At 33.1% G+C, this 22,524-nt stretch overlaps 2 protein-coding genes across 2 annotated transcripts; one reads left to right on the forward strand and one right to left on the reverse strand.

Moving 5' to 3' along the window:
* The first annotated feature begins 194 nt into the window (after window positions 1-194).
* Window positions 195-3,935, forward strand: LOC133201761 (WASH complex subunit 3-like). The gene is made up of 6 exons (XM_061337556.1): window positions 195-330; window positions 1,841-2,005; window positions 2,294-2,434; window positions 2,654-2,761; window positions 3,059-3,123; window positions 3,493-3,935. Exons 1-6 carry the CDS (start codon window positions 280-282, stop codon window positions 3,584-3,586), a joined length of 624 nt encoding a protein of 207 aa, XP_061193540.1. The 5' UTR covers window positions 195-279; the 3' UTR covers window positions 3,587-3,935.
* Window positions 3,936-6,184: 2,249 nt separating this feature from the next.
* Window positions 6,185-16,564, reverse strand: LOC133201760 (BTB/POZ domain-containing protein 10-like). Its single transcript, XM_061337555.1, has 9 exons — window positions 16,389-16,564; window positions 15,612-15,971; window positions 15,343-15,445; window positions 13,313-13,433; window positions 11,442-11,539; window positions 10,299-10,401; window positions 9,861-9,971; window positions 9,637-9,690; window positions 6,185-9,420 (listed from the first exon to the last, which is right to left on the reverse strand). The coding sequence occupies exons 1-9, from the start codon at window positions 16,508-16,510 to the stop codon at window positions 9,164-9,166; spliced, it is 1,329 nt and encodes a 442-aa protein (XP_061193539.1). The 5' UTR covers window positions 16,511-16,564; the 3' UTR covers window positions 6,185-9,163.
* Between the last annotated feature and the right edge of the window lie 5,960 nt (window positions 16,565-22,524).

Consider the following 22,524-nt stretch of genomic DNA (forward strand, 5'->3'; position numbering starts at 1 on the left):
TATGATTTTGCACAAGTAGAGTAATCAATCCATCAAATATTCGTGTCTAAATATTTTGTGCAATTGTCCTTAGAACTAAAATGAATTATGTTTGTTTAACTTTTAAAAATATGTTCTCAATTGATCTCTTGCTGTTTTTGCTAATTTCGTGATTCTACATCATTGATTTTACAAATACGAACTACTTATGTACAAGTTGTCAAAAATTTGTAAAAGTGAAAGTAGAAATTCGAGATGTCCTCACGGTCTTGTGACAATCATTTCTTTTAAGTTGCTGTCATGGACGCTGATGGGCTCCCTTTAGTGGGATCCGGTGTAGACTATATTAAGGTAATGTTCTATTTTTTCCTGCTTCATGTTTCCGATACAAACGGTTTGTGCTTGGGCTTTAAAGTATGTGAGTGGGCGTCTCCCATCCATCAAATCAATATATCAAAATCAATATGTTGTTCTCGCTTTTCGGTAATGCTAAATGTATATATCTAATACCTTTTCAGGCTTCACAAATATCTCAGTGGACGATAAATTTCAAAACTATATTCAAATCACAAGTACGTGTATGGGAATATCCCTCCTTTCTGGAAAGAGATAGGAGGGGTGACCCTTAATCTCAGCTGAGAATCGGTTTGGATGGATATTTATACTGAAACCTTCACCAGTGAAGGCATCACTGGTGAAGGCGTCAGTCCAAGTACCTAGCCAAGCCGATTCTCAGCTGAGATTAGGATAACCCTAGTTAGAATAATCTAACTGTGTCTCGGGACAAGCCCTCACCACAGTTAGAATACGTCCCATATACTTGCAATGTAGCAAATCGGAGTGGATCCACTCCAAAATGATTTTGAAGGATACAAAAGGAGTTGCACTGAAAATAACTACCAAATTTATTATAACAAACCTTTTTGAGATTGTATATGCCTTTTAACCTAAAAAATAATCCATATAAATACGAAAATTCAACTCATTTTCTCAACGTTTTTCCTCGCTTCAAATTTAATGCCATGTTGACATTCGGAACTCTCTGGATTGTTCATAGAAAATGCACAGAGTTCGAGTTATCGCCCGTGTTTATTTTGCAACATTGCCAATACACGGAACGAATTCTATCGTTAAACCGGGTCTGTAGGACAATATCATTTTAACGATAGAACGTTCTATCTAGGATGACCCCAGACACAAAAGTGCCTGTAACTTATAGTGTTACAGTGGATCATGCACCTATTTTGGCAAATAAATTTGTTGCAAATCTCTATTATTTATGTCTCTGATAAAAACCATTTTTGTCCTGCAGATATTCTTATAAGTATTTTCTATAATTTTGTGGGCATGCATCAATAGGCAAATGCATGATTGTATCCATATTAATTTCTAAACATTTTTACTAAATCTTGGACACTTAAGTTAAAGTGGATTTTTTCCCTGAACATGGAATTCCTTTTATTTAGTGTAATTGGTTTATTTGAATGAAATAGAAATTAATTAAAAGAAATATTTTGGAAGGTCTGTTGGGAGCAAAATTCCATAAAAATCAATCACATACATGTAATCTGTGCGTGTCTTCAAATTCTGGGTACAGAAGTGTCGAGAGTTATCTCTCTCTTGATTTACCATTTTTAACAAGGTTATGTTTATCATCTTCAATCTTGTTGATTCCCTGGGATTTTATTTTGTCTATGCAAATTGTACATGATCTAAATTTATACAAGATTTTGAACATGCTAAACTAAGTACTAGATGTATGGTAATGGATTCTGAATGCATTCATAGACTGGGTAACCAGAATTCAAATACATAATATGTAACAGTAAACTATGAATATACGATTTTTTTTTTTCCACAGGTTGAAGCTATTCAACAGAAAAGAACTATTGCTTTCATCAATCATTTCATCACCCACACAGCAAGCTTCCTTAACCAATTCTCCTGTGTATGCGAGGAAAAACTAGAGCATCTGTCTAACAGGATACAAAATCTGGAAATTACACTTAGTCTCCTGGAAACAAAGGTATATAACTCCCCAAAAAATGGGAACAGATCTTGTATGGTGTTTGATAATGTTTTAATAATTATTAATTTTCATTTTTTTTCCACCAAGTCATTCTATTATAAAAGATTAAAGTACTGTTTTCTGCCTATTTTATTTGTTGTCTTATATTAATGAAATCTTAGATAACATGAATGAAAAAACATAATAATTTTATGATCAGATACAACTTAGCAGCATGATAAATCAATATTACATTACAAATGGGTAACCGCATTAAGCAATTTTGACTTTTCGTGTAATTTTTAGTTGTCTTCAATTCCTGGGCTTGATAGTGTGACTGCTCCAACTAGCAGCACCACATCTGCCCCACCAGCAGCCTCAAACACTCCAGTCTCCACCTCAGGGACCCCATCAGCTCCACCTGCCCCTGGAGCACCACCTCCACCTGTAAGTTGGGGTTCTATCAGGCACTTAAGGTGTCTCAATGATTACTGTCCAGTTTGCCGATAAAATACTGTATAAAAAATATTTCAAAGAAATTATTTTCGAAAAGGTACACATATATTCATTTTATGGAAAATGTTTTCTAATAGTCTGGAGTACTCAGAATTTTTTTTTCGTATTTTGTAAATGACCATCACTGTGCAATGTTTTCTGTAATTTTAGTCCACTCTGGATGAGGCTCCCCCACCCCCACCCCCAGAGGAAGAGAAGCCTTCTAATCCTGTGTCCAAAGATTCTAGATATGCTAAATTCTTCAAAATGTTACAAGTGGTAAGATCCATGGTCATAGTCATGTTAAACAACAACAACAAAAAAAAAAAAGATTGAGTACCTTTAGTTGAGCCATTTTTTTTTCAATGTAAAGTCCTTGAATGTGCTTACTCATTTGAATTTTGGTTCATTTATTGTTTGTTTTATTTTTTTCACCTGAAATTGCTATTACAATAGAAAATCTAATCACACTTATATGTTTATATGTTCACTTAATATATATTATTTGGTATTTATTGAAGATAACATACTTGTAAAAGCTGTATTGTTATATTAGACATTTATCTTTTGCACTAGGGAGTACCAGAACCTGCAGTTAAAAACAAAATGAGAGCAGAAGGACTCGATCCAAATTTCCTAGAGTAAGTTCCCTTTTTTGAATGAGTTGATTTGATAGCATGACAATGTGTCAATTTTTTTTACCCACTGAAGCATTTTACTTGCACTCAAAAGTAAAGTTTATCAATTATTTTCAAGTTGAAAACATCACCTTGCTTTTATTTTCTATTTTATATTTTTCTCTCTATTTCAATCTAAATTAAAGTTTCTTATAAATCTAATTCTAACCATTTTCCCAGTTGGTTGATTGTTACAGTAAAGTGTCTATATTTTCTCAAAAGTAATAATTTAGATGAATCATTACCTGGTTTAGAATTCTCATCTTTGCTTTTAATCTTGATTTTTCTGAGTTTCTTTAAGACTAGGACTCTATAATTATAAATATTTTTCAGTACCCCTGATGCCCCTGCCCCTCCAGAAGATGTGAAGAAAGCTGACAGTGACAGTGATTTTAGTGATAGCGATAATGACAGCATGAGTGATTAAGCTAGATAATTACAGCAATTATCACCTATGTAATTAGCAGAACAATTAATCTGCCTACTCTAAGGGAGAATGGGATAATTTCATTCCTGTGGCAGGATAAATTAGTAATTTAATTGTGGCACTTTGAGTGATACATACTTAACTTCGTAAAAAAAAAAAATGAATGAAGATCTCTTAAAATTAAACCATAAGACTTCATAGTGGCATGAGAGTATCATGGAATTCTGCAAGATGGATTAAAATTTACAATGTTTTGTAGGCCAATTTGTGGATTAATTAGATCTATGATTGAAAGATTGTCATGTGTATATATACTCGTTATGTTGAATAAAACTATGGATTCTATGACTCATTGTATTACATATTCATTTAAGGAGTCAAATTACTTTATAATTAGAAATTGAAATGGCTGGTACTTGACTAGGACTGACATAGAGATAATCAATTCAAAAATCTTAGTTAGTAGTAGTGTAGCAGGTTTTAAAGTGACTATATTTAGCTGTAAATAGCGAGTCACACTCCTACTGGTAGTGGCTAGTAAGTTAGCCCTTTAACTCAGTTGAGTTTTTAATGTACATGTATAATATAGATTTTTAGTATGAGGATGGTTAGTTCAAGTCAAGGTCATCCATATTCAACCACAAATATACAATATGTAGATAGATGCATCTGAATTATACATAAAATTGACGACTATAAAATAAGCTGATAACCCCTTCCCATTCTCAGGTTAAAATGTTGTGGCTGCTAAATACATGTAACCGAATAAGCAATTTAAAAGAAACTGAAATGAGAAAGTATTCATAATTTGATCAAATGAAATCACAGGTGTGACTGTAAAATCACATTTTCGTGGGGTCAAATTTTTGAGGTGTGAGGAAAAACTATGGGTTCATGGGGATTTGATTTCATGGATAAGAAATGTTGCGTAGTTATGGCATTTTACATTTCCCGGTGGACATGAATTTATGGGTCTCTTTATACCTTGAAAAACAATGAAATTTAACCCCCCATGAAAATTAGTGATTTCACAGTACATGTATATGCATGTTTATATTGGCTATACATTAAAAAAAGAGAAACAGAAGCATGAATCTATTAATTAATTACCAATCTTCAGATAAAGGTCAATGTCAACGTTCATGTGGCTTTTATGAAAAGAATTACAAGGCTAAACACACATATGCAAAAATAAATACGACTCTTTCAGATTCTTTAATTTCTTTATTTGAAAACATAGACCTGGAAAGATTACACAAGAGCAATTTCCAATATCTTTATCCAAAATACATTTGGTACAACATTGCTTAATTTTTACATTGTACACAATCTTGCACATGTTAAGAATGCATCAAAATATTTCAATCAACAGAAAGAAGGTTTTGTTTAAAATTATGTTATTCTTCCTACAACACTATTTACAATATTACCCAAGTTCAGATTTAGAAAGAATAGAGGTCAATTATAAAACACTGTGATACATTTAAAACATGGCACTTCTACTTGAGGATAATATAACAGAATAAAAGAACATAGTTTTAAGTGATTTTTTAGACCTTTCTAATCTGTGGACATATATTGTACAGTGAAATGTATTTCATAAATAACATTATATATACTGGTAGATTATTTACTACTTCTGATTGAAAATACAAAACATTTTCAATTACAAATGACAAGAGGCCCATGGGCCACAAAGCTCACCTGAGTCACATTTGCCCTGCTGTTCTGTCAGAAAAAAATTTTTAAAAGATTTTTTTGCTCCTTATTCCTATAAAAAATTTGACTCCATATTGTTGCCCAAACATTTCCTAAAGAGGTTATGATATAGCCAAAGTTGAATTCACACATTGGGATTCTACGACTAACAAGGCTCTGCTGTTCCCTCCGAGTAAGATTTTTAACATTTTTATTACAAAACTTGAGTCTACAATACCTGAGGATGTTTCCAAATTAATATGACTTATCATGGCCCTGCTGATCTTGAGAAGAAGACTTTAAATAATATTCCTATGTAAAACTTTGATCCCTATTAAGGCCCCACCCTATCCCCAGGGGTCATGATTTGAAGAAACCTTAAACTTCACTATGTAAGGAAGCTTTCATGCAAGTTTTATCTTTTATGGCCCAGTGGTTCTTAATAAGATTTTAAAAGATGCCATCAAATTTTGACTAATTCTTAATTATCTCCCCTTGAAAAGGGCATGGCCTATCACTTGAACAGACTTGAATCCCTTTCACCCAAGGATGCTTTATGGCAAGTTTGGTTGAAACTGGCCTAGTGGTTCTGGAGAAGATGTCAAAAATGTAAAAGGTTTACAGACAGATGGACACCAGACACCCTTCAATCAGAAAAGCTGACTTGAGCCTTTGGCTCAGGTGAGCTAAAAATCAGGCAAATCACAAATGAAAATATTCACAATCACACTCTTCCTATATGCCAGTACCAGTATTTTTAAGAATATGTAATTTCTATGAACTAGTAACTATCAGAATCATTGCAAGTGTACCATTTAAACTGCTTCTACTCCTTAATTATGTTTACTGCATTTGTAATAAATAGACCTTTTATGACAAAGCAAACTTCAAATTCTGAACAATATACCCCCCCCCCCAAAAAAAAGCAACTTTCATGGCTACAGTGATGGATATGTTTAATTAATTACTGAGACATTTATATGCTATTTAAACATACAGTAATTTCTGACATCAAATATACATATTTTATAGCTGCTGACGGAATTACCAAAGTGCTTACAATTTAAATATTGTGCATTACTGGATTTGTCAGAAACATTAAATTTTCATCATTGCTTCATCATAGAAATATATAATAGAATAAAAAAAACACAATCTCGGATCCAAGTAAGTGTAACAGTATTATACTCTATATGTCCTTCACAAAATCAAGATAAAACTTTCTACCTGAAAAACCACCTTGTCTATTTGACAATACCCTGAAATGCTTATTGGTTTGTGATAGTCATGTAATTATCATGTGGTTGAATACTGAAATGCCAGGAAAATTGTATCCCAGTATATCTAAAAATAACATTATCCTTTAAGATATACTTATTTCTTTTAAGTCTTCTTTGGAGGTAGTAACTTTAATATGTTTATCTGTTTAAGTTTTTATTTAGCTTTAAAAAAAAAAAAACTCCTTGTTTTCATGTATATCAGATCTCATTCAATCCATGCACTTTTTGACAACTAAAGCTGAACAAAAAACAAGGAATGCTAATTTTCTGAGCACAGATAAGCAAGTCAACATCCATCAGTATGATGAAAAAAGTTTGCATACAAAATTGTACATCTCAGAGGAACCATGCTTGAATAATCACATGCAAATTGAAAAATAAGAAAAATATAAACTTTTTTATCACAGTAAACTGGTCGGGTTTTTTCTAATAACATATTTTCTCCAATAACCTTTAAGACTACATGGCCATATATAAATTAAAAAAAACTATTTCAAAAATTATCATGAACCTATTTAAATTTCAAATTTCCCCATTATTCAATCTTCCTATAAAAAGTATTACTGCTAGAAACTTTTTTTTTTATTTATGAGCGTTTGTCTTGAAGAATATTCTTGGAGAATAAGACTTCTTTTAAATGTGAAGAAGTTTACATCCAAAATTTGCCAGTTATTGGAGAAAATATGAAAGAGCAACTACACAAACATTTTTTCAGCACATATAAATGACAACATCATTGTAAGTTATAAGTTACACAGATTACTTGGATCTGGGCAGGCATTGCTGCACAAAAATAAAGCTTACATGTACATGTAATATACAAATAGGGCTGTCATTAATGAGATTTTCCATATTGGTATACATGTACCATTTGTAAAAAAAAAAAATATCAATTTTTCTATACATAAAGAAATTATAAACACACACACAGACATATTGTATTCAAATACATGTACCCAATTACAAAGTATATGACCAATTACTATGCCTTTTTGCAAAAACCAAGAAAAATAAAATTTTTGAAGTATTATACAATGAAGTACATGTACAAATTATCTTCAGCAAACAGTATATAGGTTCACTACAGCAAAAAATTTTGCTCAGTCTATAATCTTACTAAAAATACACAATTTTGATCAGGTAGTATAAATTCAAAACAAACTTTAGAGAGTATTGCTTTTCAGATCTTGAGGTGCAATTCCTTTGATACACATAGCCATTAAGCAAGGCACACGAAGGCGGTCGAACTCGAACAAGTGCTTGAAAATCAAGTGCAGTGCCTAATAAATACAGCACACAAAAAATTCAAAATGCCCAAAATTTTAATGGATCTTGTAAAATCAGGAAGCTTTCTTACAGTTTTTCATCTCATTAAAAAATTCAGTTCCATACTACCGTAATGCAGAAATGCCCGAATTAGGAGGGGAGATTCAAGAATTATTCTGCCTCAGCCACATTCTGAACCTTAAAAGAAATACTACGAAAAAGACCTGAAGAGCTTTAACTGCAAACGTTTAGCCTAAACAATTTAGTATTCACAAATCTGTGTAATCTCCAGGACCACACACCTGTTAGATTAACTGACTCCAACTGTAATTATGACCCAAATCCTTAATCCTGCCTGTGATTATCCAAATTTTTTGTTAATTTATATATAAAATGTCTGCTATGTAATAAATTATTCATCCTCAAAAAATGTATTAATATTACAGTAACATCATCTGAATCAATAATATATTGATATTGAATCTATCAATGACAGCCCTTGTGTACATATTTACATCAAGTATAAAACTGTACACACTGGTTGATTTCCATACATGTATGTACTAATAATGAACAGTATGCCAGACACATATTTCTAATTGCACAGCAAATATACCAGCCCATAGAGTTACCCCCCAGTCAGTCTCACATTTTAAGCACTAGGAAATTTACAACCAGTTATACATGTACTCAACATACATGTACATGTATATGTCACTGATGAATGCTTCACTGATAATTAAGATTCGAGGTAATTCTCACATCTTTCACAATCTGAATTTAAAGTTCTTTCCTTTTTTGTAGTTCTTTTTCCCCCCATCAGTTTTAAATACATGGACAACTTTAATCTGAACATGAAAAATATATTTCAAAAATATCTTGCATCTTGATGTTACTTTTAAGACTAACATTTGGTACAAGAAATCCAGTTTTGATTTTGTATTTGTCCATACCTGATATTCTTAAACATGCACACATTAAGTGTAGAATAATATCATTATATTTCAGTTGATATGTTAAATAAATACATATATCTCTCTATCTAGAAAACAATATTTGCCCTTAGTGCACATAACTCTATTTTGATACTGTACAGATATCCACAAAATACTTTAAAATTGCCAAAGAAATTAAAATATATACAGTAGTTTATAAATGTACAAATCACAAAATTATACATTTTGAATCACTAAGAAAATTGCCAGGCATGCAAAACAAATTATCATGAACACAAACAGATTTATTTTTGTTTACATCTTGGATTTTTGGTGCTCTATGGGAAAAAAGTTTGATATATCTGGTATAGTTCTTTGCAAGCCCCGCCCCCTTTCAATCAATCAGCGTCTCCCTCGGGAGGAAGCTGCACCTGGGGAAAGGGTTCCGATGGGGAGGGTTGGGGAGGAATAACATGGATGCTTCCATCTTGTTGCTGTTGGACAATGCCTTGGTCAGGAGGGGCTGTGTCCCCCACAGAGGATAAGTTGGATAATGACTTGCTTTTCACACACTGGAAATCTACATGGCGACTCTTGGCTTCTTCTTTTTCCCATGACATGCGGATAAAGGGCCTTTGGACATAGTTGTATATCACTGAAAAAATCATTAAAATCCTTTATAGATGAAACTGACTTGCATTCTAATATTGGCTTTTACTCAAGAATATATCATTTAGCTCTGTTTTTCTCAATTAGAACAGTTGAAAATGACATCATTCAGAACCATGCTGACTCCTGTATTCTGAAATGAACAATTAAGAGAAAACACAAGCATACTCTTACAAACACTTGATCAAACATTAAGTCTCACCTTCTGGTCGACCACCGGGCCGCTTCCTGACCTTCTCTTTGTTGGTTGGGTAACCTGTCAAACAGAAAACCCTTATAAACTTCAACTTCAAACTTAATCCTCAAATTTAAATTCAGTTTTTTCCTCTGAAACTGAACATTATTTTTTTAAAGTGAAATCATAAAGTTTCTTTAACAGGTTTTAAATTTTAGTTGCTTGATGTTAGTCTGACATATATAACCTACCTTCAATTCCAAGGCGGATCTTTTTCAGCCCTCTTTCCTTCAGCAGTTGTTTGGCGACATCTCTGTTCTCGATGTACTTGAAAAATCTATACAAGTGTGTACTGTACACAACTACAATAAGATATATACATGTATTGTATGGTGAATTTCATTATACCAAAAAAAACCTGCTGGATTTCACTCAATACATAAATTATTATGTAAATGCAATGTACATTACATGAATATATGAACAAACTTTGACAAGAAATAATTATAATCATACAAATTGGTTTTGAAAGTTGTACCTTTTAAAACTACAAAACATCTTGCCTGATACATGTAAATCACTTTGATATAGAGATGCATGATTCTTATTCAGACACTTTTTCTCTTGTAAAATTGATAATATTTCTACATTTCTCTCTACGGTAAGATTCAGTTTTCTTATGTACATACTCTGAGAATACTCCTCGCCGAGTGTTTGTGGGGGATAGTCATCGTCCCAGTCCAGAATATCATCATCAGTCAGGACCACTATGTGACACTCTCTGTCTCCATTCTGAAAGAATAAACGAGTTTTTACAAATATTTTTTAGAAACATTGTATTTAATAAGAGCACATCCACTTGTACAGCAAATAACAAATCTTTTCAAAATATTTACCTAGAGAGGTGGATGTTGCCATGAAAATTGTGCTGCAATATCTTATTTCTATATTAATATATTTCAATGAAATGGATTCACACTCTACATAACAAAGTTACACAAAATATACCAGTACTTGGACTACAATAAATCTAGTCATCATGTTTTTTTGTGACAAATTCATTAAACATTTTGAACTTCTATGATGCCAATAACACGTATTAATTCCTAGTAATTTCAAATAACATAAATAACTATGACATTTTCATGATGAATCAAATATGTTTGTAGCGATAAAATATGTATCATTTTGAACTCTCATATTACAATTTGATAACACTGCATATTACTGCTACTACCAGTATATGCAATATTTATTTTATACTGAAGGCCAGAAAGAATGAAAGGGAAAAAAGAACTGAGAAGGGATGGGGGAAAAAGAAAACAGTTACTCAAAACATTTTACAGACCTTTAAATAACTTATAGTGAAATAAGGAATTTACTCTCTGAAACATTGGTTATGTGTGTAATGACTTAGATAAGACTTAAGTAGAGAAATGAAATCTGCAAAAATTGTTTGGGAAACCTACCCTGGTTATGCAGTATAAAGATACATCATCATATATTTCCCCCAAATACATAGTATCTAAAATCTAATTTTGAAGTCATAATTTCTATAAAATACATGACTATTTTGAACTTGTGTATTTTGCACTCAGAGTAAATAAACACTTTTAATGTACAGTAAAACACAAGTCATTTCAAAGAAATTGGCTGAATTAGACATTTTAAACACTTGAAATAACTGTAATGGACTAAAACTTTTAATCATATTTGACAAGATTTCGGAATACACACCATCCGGATTGGAAAAGTTTTACTGTATGTGTCCAAATAACATTTAGGATGCAGTTGGCATCATCATATACATGAATAAGCTGCTTCATTGTTACCTGGGCACACTGTACCATCTGTGGTAGCAGCAACTCCTCCAGAAAGGCATCAAACTGCTGTCTGGCTCCCTCATTGGAAAGCTCATGAAGAAGGCCCCCTATAAATGGAGATTACAATCAAATTGAATCAATCAACCAAATAAACATTAAAACATTAAATCAACAAAAATATGTCACCATGTTCCTTTCAGAACACTTAATATTCTGATCTTCTTTGGTGAATGGGACCTGCATTTGATCTCTTGCAAATTCTTTCATTTGAATATTTAGACCTATAAACCCTTATGCACTTTCAAATATTAGTGCTTTACAATTCCAAAACTAGGACTATCATCAGTAAGTGACAGTACATATGTAACGGGAAGCAGCTTCAGATGGAAATTTTTTACGTGAAATCTAGAATTTTCATACCCTGACTCTGTTGAAATTTAGATAATTCCTATGCATTGATTATATAAAAAATGTCTATAACCTATTACATGCATGTATTTCTTAACAAAAACCAGTCTATGCGAAAGTTTTTTGGACCACACAGGACATTTGGTCCTGTGTAATCAATGAACACACAGGATCGAACCAAATTTTGTCAGACCAAGAAACCTAATGCAAAAAAGTGAAACACGTGAAAATACAGAGTGGTAGACTAGCTTAACAGCTTTTTCTTTAACAAGGGATCACTCCTGCATAATACTGTAGATGGACCATGCCGTTTTAATCACAGTCATTTACAGGTAACTCTCGAAACGTCGAAGTCCGCAGGACCGAGGAAAAACTTCGAGAGATCAAGAGTTCGAGTTTTCAAGAGTCCGGAATTTTCCGGGTTTGTTGCAGGTTTTAAAATTAGTCTTACCGGATGTAATGATTTTCATGCAGTGCTAACCTTTTACACCTGGATTTTATAAAACAACGATATTTTTTCGTAATTCAGATGAATATTTCATTAAACTGAGTAAAGCAAAAAATGTATATCGTCATATCATGTATATTTATTTATTCTTTGTAATACGGACATCATACTATGCATTCGTTACATGAAAACGACATTTTACAGCGTCGTACATAGCATTGACTATTCCAAACATGATCATTGAACGCAGTTCTGTAAGTATTTGTCCAATAATAGTCGTCATACTGACATTGAGGCTGTTTCTTCTTTCTTCATTTTTCATTTAACTTTGACACTGACTCGAAATAAAAATTAAATTAGTGTTTTGTCTTTTAATAAATTACAACTTTTCAAAGACACTGCGTCTCTAAATTATCGTAAGACAGTCGATGATAATTATTTTAATAGCATATAGGCAAAATATGATTCATTACAAATCAATTATCACCTTCCAGCATAAGTGTCACCTGAATAAACATCCTGTCTTCTGCCTGGGGCCATTTAAATGTCCAGGTAAAGGTGCTAATTATATAATCTTGTATACACATAGCCACTTCGAGGTATCGAGGGTAAATTCTAATAGAATATGCATAGCGGGACAGCATTTTGACTTCGAGGGATCAAGGGTTTCGAGAGATGAAGATTTCGAGAAATCAAGAGTAAATTTGCTTAGTTATATAGTGGAAAAATTCGGGACCGGAGACTCACTTCGAGCAATCAAGAACTTCGAGAGGTCGAAGTTCGAGCCATCAAGAGTTACCTGTACGTATTTTGATTTTTATAATATTTTTTTACTTGTAACAAACATTTAAATGATACCGCATCAAAATAATAATGCTCAAAACTGGACACTGACACATCAGACATTCTTGTCCGGTGTAAAAAAAAGACGCATCGGACAAGAGGCACTGCACATCAGTCAGGTCCGACGGTCCGATGTCTTTCCATAGACTGAAAAACCTTTATTAAGAACAAGGAAGCTTACTCAGGTTTTGACATTTGACAGTGCTGGCATCAAATGGTACAAGGAAATAGTCACATGCTTCCCTCAGCTCTCTCACCGTCACACTGGGTGGGCAGCGAATTATCCCTGTTTTGTAGTACTCCTGAATGAAAAAAGTTAAGAGCCATTCTCTGTAATGACTTGAACTTTTATATAGGAGCTGTGGCACGCATAGTCTCAGAATTTCTCCAAACTCTCTATGATAAAAGTCTTTGATACCGTAAACTCAAATCAGGCAAAAATTGGTTGCTACGTGTCATGGTTACCATAGCAACATGTCCTAACGTTTGAAAAATGGCATTTTTCAACATGTTCAGAGTCCCCCCGTTAACGTTTGCAGCAAAGCAAACAAGTGGCTATGACTGTTTCTGAAAGTTGAAGGCCTGATGTCTTAAATGCATGATAAACATGTTTGGTAAATCAACTATTACATACGTTACTATGGAAACAAAGTATTCAAAAGTAATAATTTTGTTCATTTAATTTTATAAAGTCATATACTTAAGAATAAAAACAATTATAGGTTGAAATGCAAGCAAATAATAGACAAGAGGTCCTTGTAACATATACGAAGGACGAACTATGATATTTCTTATAGGTTGGCAACGGTTGCTATGGTTTATTTACCTCGAAAGGATTTTAAATTTACTCTCTTAGTGTTTTAATCTTATCCTATCTTTTTAAAAAGCATATTTCTATATAACTGATGATCAATTTTTAAAGGCATTGGTGTTACCCTAATTTTCACATTTCAAAAAATTCAAATTCAATTCTTTAAATAGAGCGTTGCTATGGAAATTAGCCGGAAAAATATGCATAAAAATCTGAAAAATATTCTGTTTCCTTGGATACGCACCCTTGTATGTAGATTCCCAAAACTTTTATGATTGATATATATGAACAACTAACCTGACTTTGAATTTTGACTACCAACCAATCTCTATCTGGATGCAAAAAGCTGGCACATAGCGTTTAATATTGATATAAAATTAACAAAATTGAACACTTTCCCTTCTTGGTAACCATAACAACAGTGTTGTATTTTTCAACAACTTTATCAATATATGATATTCAACTTTAGTTCTACCAGTTAGGTAGTATTCAAGGTGAGTCAAATAATATGTTTCTTGATTAAAAGGTAAGTAAATTCCTAAAGGAGCAAAAAATATCACTTTAAACGACTGATACGTTGTTTCCATGGTTACAATGCAAAGTATCATTTAATCCCAATTTTTCTTATGTTGTCAGTGTTGCAAGGTTCCAAGGATGCATATGTGTTAGTCATGAATTTTATTGTTTTTCCTCAAGATAGTAGTATTAACCCAATCATTGCAACAGATTTTGCATGGTTACACTGGGTTACCATGGCAACCATGAAAGTTATTTTTAGAATAATATTGCCAATACCTAATTACATAAGGTCAAATATTTTTTATTGTTTTTCTTAGGTTGTTGATTGAGTTTGGTCATGTAACATCTATCATTGGTGAATATTGAGCGTTTTTCAGCATTTTTCAGCATCTAAAATGTATTCCAAATGTACCCATGGTTACCACTTACTAAGAGATAAATTCTAAATAGTTTCTTTATAGCATAAGTGGCAACAAGGTGTCATGTTTTTGGGTGAATGGTTTGTTTGTTTTTCTTAGTCTTTATTAAGGCGTAATAAAGATTCAAAGAAGCTGAAAATCTCAATTTTTTCAACTTTTCTGGCTGTTACCATGGCAACCAAGACACATAGCAACAAAATTTTATTTAATATATGTTTCTGGTGTCAAGTTGTAATAATGGGCAAAGATTCATCAAAATCGGTGACCATGCGTGGCAAAGAATTTTAAGTGGTTACAGAGAATCGCTATTAAAATCTGATAATATTTAATAAAACACAACTTGGACAGTCTTTTTAAATGTCATATGATAAAAGCTGTTCAACAATTCAATAAGACATCTTTCTTTCCTTTTTCTTTTTAAAAATGCTGTAGGATCAATTTAAGTAACTTATAATTTCTTACAAGAATTGCTCTAAACACACAAGAAGATATTCCATCTGCTACTTCATATTCCCCTCTCTCATTAGGACGTATTAGATTGTTCTCCATGGATGAAGTGAACATTCTAAAAGAAAAAATTGTAAGTATAACTCAAATACATGACATTTATTCAACTCAAAAATTTTGAGTACTTTATTTGAATTAAAATCAATACATGTGTATAAATTAAAATTTTCAGCAATATACAGAACCCTTGACGATGCAGTTGCTAAATTTTCTATACATATTACCTGCCAAGCATGGTGTTTGGATGTGCTCTAAAAAGATCTTGGTCAACAATGAATCGAGTCTCATCAACAACCAATGTGAGTCTCTCCCCGAGCCTCGGGCTGCTAACACCGGTGTTAAGCTTGGCAATACCAGCCACCAGGCTGTCCCGCTGGTCAAAACTGAACTTGGACTTAGCAAGACTATCCTGATTACCCCCACAAGCCAGCATGGTGCGTGGCTGGACGCTACACCTGCTGTGACTGCTTTCGTTGTCAGACATTACGTGGATATCTCCGTCATCGTTACTACTGGTTGTCTCTAAGCTGTGTGTCCTGGACCTGTTCACTAGACAAGGCTTAGACTTGGGGGTTCCAAGGCAGCTAAAACACAATTAACATTATCCTATAGGAAATATATCAACAACTGAATTTTACATGCAGTTAAAAAGAAATGCACTGAAGAGAAAATGTACCCTTCAATGTGAAATCACGGAGCTATATGATAGCAATGTAAATCAAAGGCTATACTGTAGTCAGGATTACTTTCAACCCATCATTAATGTAAAGGAACTTTTCCCTATTTAAATTTGCTCTGACAATGAATAGTAATAAATGAGAAATAAACTTGTCACTGTTGAATTGCCCAATTTTCGATCTGGCTTACAGACCACTTGGGCAAAAGGGGCAAAAATTTCCCTGTATACAGTATGTTCTTTGTTAATATCAAACACGACCTAAACTAGAATTCTTGGACAGATGTTATAATCGTCATTTTAACCTTTCAAACCATATCATTACCTGGTACTTTTTATACAGGTTTTTTTTCTGTCCTCCGTCTCGGAGTAGTAGTCAGTGTCGCTACTATTGCTATCGTAAGTATGATTGCTCTTCTGTTGATGTTTGTGGCGGCGATAGGCCATCCCATCAAAGGGAAGGAGGTCTATCGAGAAAAGTCACCGGTTTTATCGCATGTGTATTACCTACAAATATAAATGAGAAATGAAACATTGCTGAACAAATTAACAGTCTCACTCTGTACCCATTTATTTATATATTATTATAAGTATCAAAATCTTTTAGAATGAAAAAAGTTTTCTAAAAAAATAAACCTTTTATTATCTTTTTTTATAATCTACTGATCATTTGTACACAAATATTAAAGTTTTCACAAGAAACATTTCAAAATAAAGACCTTATAATTTCATGCTACTGATATAGTCAAAGATAGCCTTGGCTACTTTTTACAGAACAAGTTTACGATTAAAAAATCAAGTGCAAACGCAAACCATACAAATATTTGAGTCACTGATGAGTATATTTATCAAAATTTCTGAAAAGTTAGGCAACATAAAACATTCTGGCTTAAACTGCTGAGAAAATGTTATTCGTCACACTTACAACACAAAACGGAAACACTTTTTCCACAATAATACCGCAATGCAATGTGGGAACACTAAGGGCACATTATCTACAGTACAGCTCGAAAGTTTTGTTTAAGGAGAGGAGGGATAAGATCTTACTCCTATATGAATGAAACGTTTGTTTGTTTTGTTTTTGTTTTTGCTTTGTTTCGTTTGTTTCTTTGTTGATTTTTAAGTTTGTTAGTTGGTTGGTTTTATTTCATTTCCGCCATTTTCTTTGGGTGCATTTTTTTCTGCTTGTTTTCTTTTCTAATTTTATCATATTTGATTTTTTTAGGTGGGGGGGGGGGGATTTTTTACGTAGATTTTTTGTTTTGTTTTTTGTGAACTTCGCATACATTCCCACCGGAAATCCTGGATACGCACATTGAAATAGAAAAAAGTTGAATGATGTAAAACTTAATTATTTGATAAAATACATGATGGATCGGCAATTATTTTTAATATTAATGAAATTAATTTTAATTTGACAACTATATATATATATATATATATATATATATATATATATATATATATATATATATATATATATATATATATATATATATATATATATATATATATATATATATATATATATATATATTTATTATCTAATTTGTGAAATAAACGCTGGATAACATATAAAGATTTTTTTTTAATAGGAGCTAGTCCAGAGATGTAGACCGCCCCCTTCATTTGACCTGGTTTACATTCTTTCGAGGACCTGATTTAATAAAATTAGATTAATCCTTGGTTATGACGATAAATCTTTTTGCTCTTACGTACGGACTGGAGATTAACTGCAATCGAAAAGATATAACCAAGCCAACGATCATGCATGTTTCTGATACAAGTAAAAGTCACAACGTCTTGTACGAGATAATGAACTTGAATGTGATGATATATGTATTATATAACAGTATTATTAAATGAACTATAAATTTAATGCTTAATAAGATCTCCTCACAGCAAATAAATATATTCAAGTTTAATCAATTTGAAAAACCTGAAGATTTTTATCTATACACCCTCCCCCGAACATTCCAAAAATTGTCAAATACTATAGAGTATTGAAACTTATACTATCCTTCTGATATCAGTGCTCTTGTATGGTTTTGAAAAATTGTGGACAGGGTTGAAAATTTTTTTTCCAAGGATGCATGCGAGGAACTAGTAACCCCCCCCCCACACCCCCCCCCCCCCGCTTTTGTGGGAAAAACTTGGATCCGCGCATGTAATAAGTGGTAGGATACTGAAAAGACCAATTACAATAAAGGTGTGGATGAACTCTCAAGCGACCACTACCAAATCACAGAAGTGCTAAACTCTAAATCACGCCTAACTAAATCTGAGCTATTTAAACAATGATTAAGTACCCCAAATCCAGCGTAATATTTTGTCTTTGTAACAAAACTTTCACCCACACTGAGCTTAATACACGATATTTAAATTTTCATTAGGGTATTAGCATTGATTTCCCTCTTTGAGCATTTACGACACACTGTGAAAAAAAGTTGAGCAGTAAATATATTTGTTTACAATAATTTAAATACAATCATGACAAAACTGTAAAGTCTTCAGGATCTGAAGTTTCTGGAAAAGGGGGTAAATATGCCCAAGAAGCACGCGGCGGCACCGAGGCCCAGCAAACCTCCCGTGAGGGCGCAAGAAGAGGACAGAGACCCGAATCATATCAATGACCAACTAAAGGTGAGCGCACTGTGCAATTTATATTGATAGTGTCTCCGTATTTTTTTTTTTTCAAATCATGTGTTCAAGAATCGATTCCAAAAGAATATGAAAAATTACAACTTTTAAATTAATCATAACAAGTATAACTACAATCTACATTGTATGAATTTTAGAACGATTGATTGGTTTTATTTGAAAATATAGTTATAGTACTCAAGTTTTACCAATGAGATGGGGACCTGGGTTTTTTTTTAAATAAAAAAAAAACTTACAATACCTCTGGTCTTACTATAGTATACATGTATGTAGACTTCAAAGAGTTGAACGTCTACCTACTGTACATGTATATTCGGAAAAAGGGTATACTTCAATAACTAAAAAGTTCACATTTGTTCTTCAAATAAATAAATTTTCGTGGGAAAACGGACAATTACATTTTTTGTATTTGCGATAAGTAACTTACTGGGTAGGAGTAATTCACATGTCAACGATTTGGAAGCTATGAATTGGATCTGAATTTTTTATTGACTATTATTAACTTTTTTATCTAGCTGTTTCAAAATAGAATTGGCGCATGAAAATTGAAACAGAGTGAAATTAAGAGGTTTTTTTTCATAAAACATATCAATTTTTAAGTATCTGTATTTTTTTAATATGTTCTGAGATGTTCCTCACCAAGAACCCCCCCCCTCCCAACTTCAAGTTTTTACGTGGGTTACAATTGCAATTTTTTTTCTTCTTCAAGGAACATTATTTATGAATACTTCAAATGCATGACATTGTACATCTAACCCACTTAGTAATTTTTTTTTTTTTTACAGTTTGGTTTTTATCATGTCTTTGGTGAACCTTACGGGACTAGGAGTGCAGATTGTACATGGGAGTTCTCCCGGACTTTTTATGACTGTTTTATCGGCTTAGTTTACAAACTGATCACTTTCTTCACAGCCCCTTGTATAGCGTCATGGTGGGGGTGTGAATTTGCCATTTTGGCATTTCAACATGTTTGGTGCATTACCCCTTGTTTTAAATGCGTCGAGATTGTTTTTTCAACATTGACCAGAATTTTAAGAAGTTGTATGAGATGCTGCATTTATCCACCCTGTCGAGCTTTCGGACATATCTTTATATTGTTTCGAAAGGAAGGTATAAACGACGAAGAAGACGACAACCCTTTTTACCATCTCCAAAAATCGCCGGTAAAGAAAACCAGAATTATACAAACTCCGTCTCGAAAGAATAAAGTGGTTCCTGAAAAAGTTGAGAAACCGAAGCAAGAACCACCAAAACAGGTGAAGAAAAGAGAATCGGCGGATCCCAATGTTGTGCCAGGAGTGATAGCTGTTTCGGTAGTTAATGAAACAGAGGATCCAGAGGATTATTTAGGGGAGAAGTCTAATATGGTGAACGCAATTAAACGACAAATGCAAATGTAAAGAAAATAGGATGGGTCGGTGATCTGTTATTTACTTGTACATGCATGTATATATTTAAAACTTGAATAGAAATAAAGGATTTACATTTATTTTTTTGTAAATAGTTTATTGATTCAAAGCGCCATAATGAGCCACAATCATCCTCTTCTTTCATCCTCTTTTTTTATTCAAATGAAACATCCCTGATCATGCTGATGAGGACAAATTTCCATTATCTTAATTCAGATCAGACTTAAGATCTTTTTAGAAAACCCAAATGTTCGGTGAACGAGTACCGGTGCATTTTTGTGATCTATATGATGCAGATAGCGTTAAAAAGATATCAAATTAGTTTAGTCCTTACTTAAAAGACCTTTGAAATCAATTGTGCGTTGAATTTTTCTAAGCAGAATTCTTTGTTGACAAGATCATCATAATCAATTTGGCAAGAAACATCCCGACTAACAGTTTCATGTAATTTCAGCAAATCCACCAAAATTCCATCCTCCTGAGTCCACTCATGGCCGGGGACACTAGACAACACCTCTTTTTTTTTGGGGGGGGGGATCTCCTGTCATTTAGAATTATCAATCAAATTGGGACTTTCATAAATCGACATAAAAACTAACCCCCCCCCCCCCCCAAAAAAAAAATTAAACAGTTGACACTTCAATGCACGTCTTATCGGTTGTCTGTCATCAAGAGACTCAATGTGATTGGTCAAGAGATAAGAAAAAAAAAATCAGAAAAATTCCGAAAGACGTACGTCACTGAAGCCAGTCCGTAAAAAAATTAAATAAGATTTGTCTGGGGTCCCACGAGTGTACTCAGGACCTCTGATGTTACGAGGATGCTAAAATTCTTGCACATGCAACCCTGCATATACCAAATATTTGCAGGATCGATACACATGTACTAAGAAGTCAACAGTTTCTCTGATATTCCATATACTGCCTAGGTGCGTTGAATCCATCTCTGTGACTTTGCGGGGTGGGGTGGGGTACTTGTCTGATGTGCGATTGGGATAAAAATTGGCAACAAATCCGAACTAAATCATTCGTTCTACTTCCTCTGAAAATGCAATCATTATAAGAATATATTTATGCTGAAGAATATTTAAAACCACCGGTATATGGCCTAGTCAATAAAAAAAAGGAAGAAAGAAAAACAAGTGCACTGCAAAGCGGAGCGTCCCTCGCAAAAGAGCTTATCGACGCCGATGTAAATATAATTACTTGTGTAACGCCCGTTACACACGCACGCACTCACCCCCCCACCCCCACCCCACCTCATACACGCGTTACTACATCCCCTCCAATTTCGTTGCGAGAGGATAACTAGATCGCAAACTCATCCATCAATATATTGTCGGACTTTTAAACTTTCGACAGGGTGGGCTTAGAAGTATACACTGACTGTGTAAATTCTGAAACATTCGCGTTGGTATCCACTCTCGAAGTGAGAAAAAAGTCACATAAAAAAGTCAATAGTTATTTTGGAGAAAAAGGCAAGTTAGAGTTGAAAATCCTATGTCAAAAACAAACTTTGATTTAAAAAGACAAATAAAAACGTTGCCAACTGCAACCATTGTACAACCTGAAGTATGTGTACCCCTATTTTCCAGCTGGATAATGTTCTTAAAACTGATTGTCTTGGACATAAATGTCTACTATATATGTCTGTGTCCATGGGAGTTCTGTTCACATTTTCCAGTGTATTTTAAGCAGAATGTTTTTTTTTAAAATTCCATTTAGTATTGGAATTATTTGACTATAAAATAGTACAAACACTCGAGCCTGCGTCTCAAAACTTTTGGTACTTTGATTTTATTGAAGTTCTATCTCTGTCCCATCGATCTGAGATAACAAGATTTGATTTTAATTTGGGGAAAAACTGAAGCGTTTTAAATATATGGTCTGTATCTTTCTGAATAGAACTTTGCCAAACACTAACATAAATGTACTTTTTCTCGTAGCCAAATTTATTTCGAAAATTGCAAAAATTTAAAACCCACAGAACTTGCAGGAATAAGGAAAATTAGGGAGGGGGTGAGAGGGGTGCCCCCTCTCATGGGTAGAGTTCGGGGGCTCCCACGAGAAATTTTTGTTTAAAATGGTTTGAAATGGTGCATTTCCCAGCATTTTGCCCTTTAATTAGGTATTGTTTTTTTAGGATCGACCGACGCGAATTTTCAAGAATTAAAATAAAAATTTAAATTGTGGGATTTTTTTTTAAACTTATATATATATATATATATATATATATATATATATATATATATATATATATATATATATATATATATATATATATATATATATATATATATATATATAAACCCAATAGGCTAGGCAGACATCCCCGCTCCTTCCCAACCACACACGTACTGAATTCAGAAAATAGTCAATGAATAGTACATGA

Source organism: Saccostrea echinata, unplaced genomic scaffold, assembly GCF_033153115.1.
Source record: "Saccostrea echinata isolate AGI-Se365-2 ecotype Australia unplaced genomic scaffold, CSIRO_AGI_Sech_v1 ptg000045l, whole genome shotgun sequence".
In the NCBI taxonomy this organism is placed as follows: Eukaryota; Metazoa; Mollusca; class Bivalvia; order Ostreida; family Ostreidae; genus Saccostrea; species Saccostrea echinata.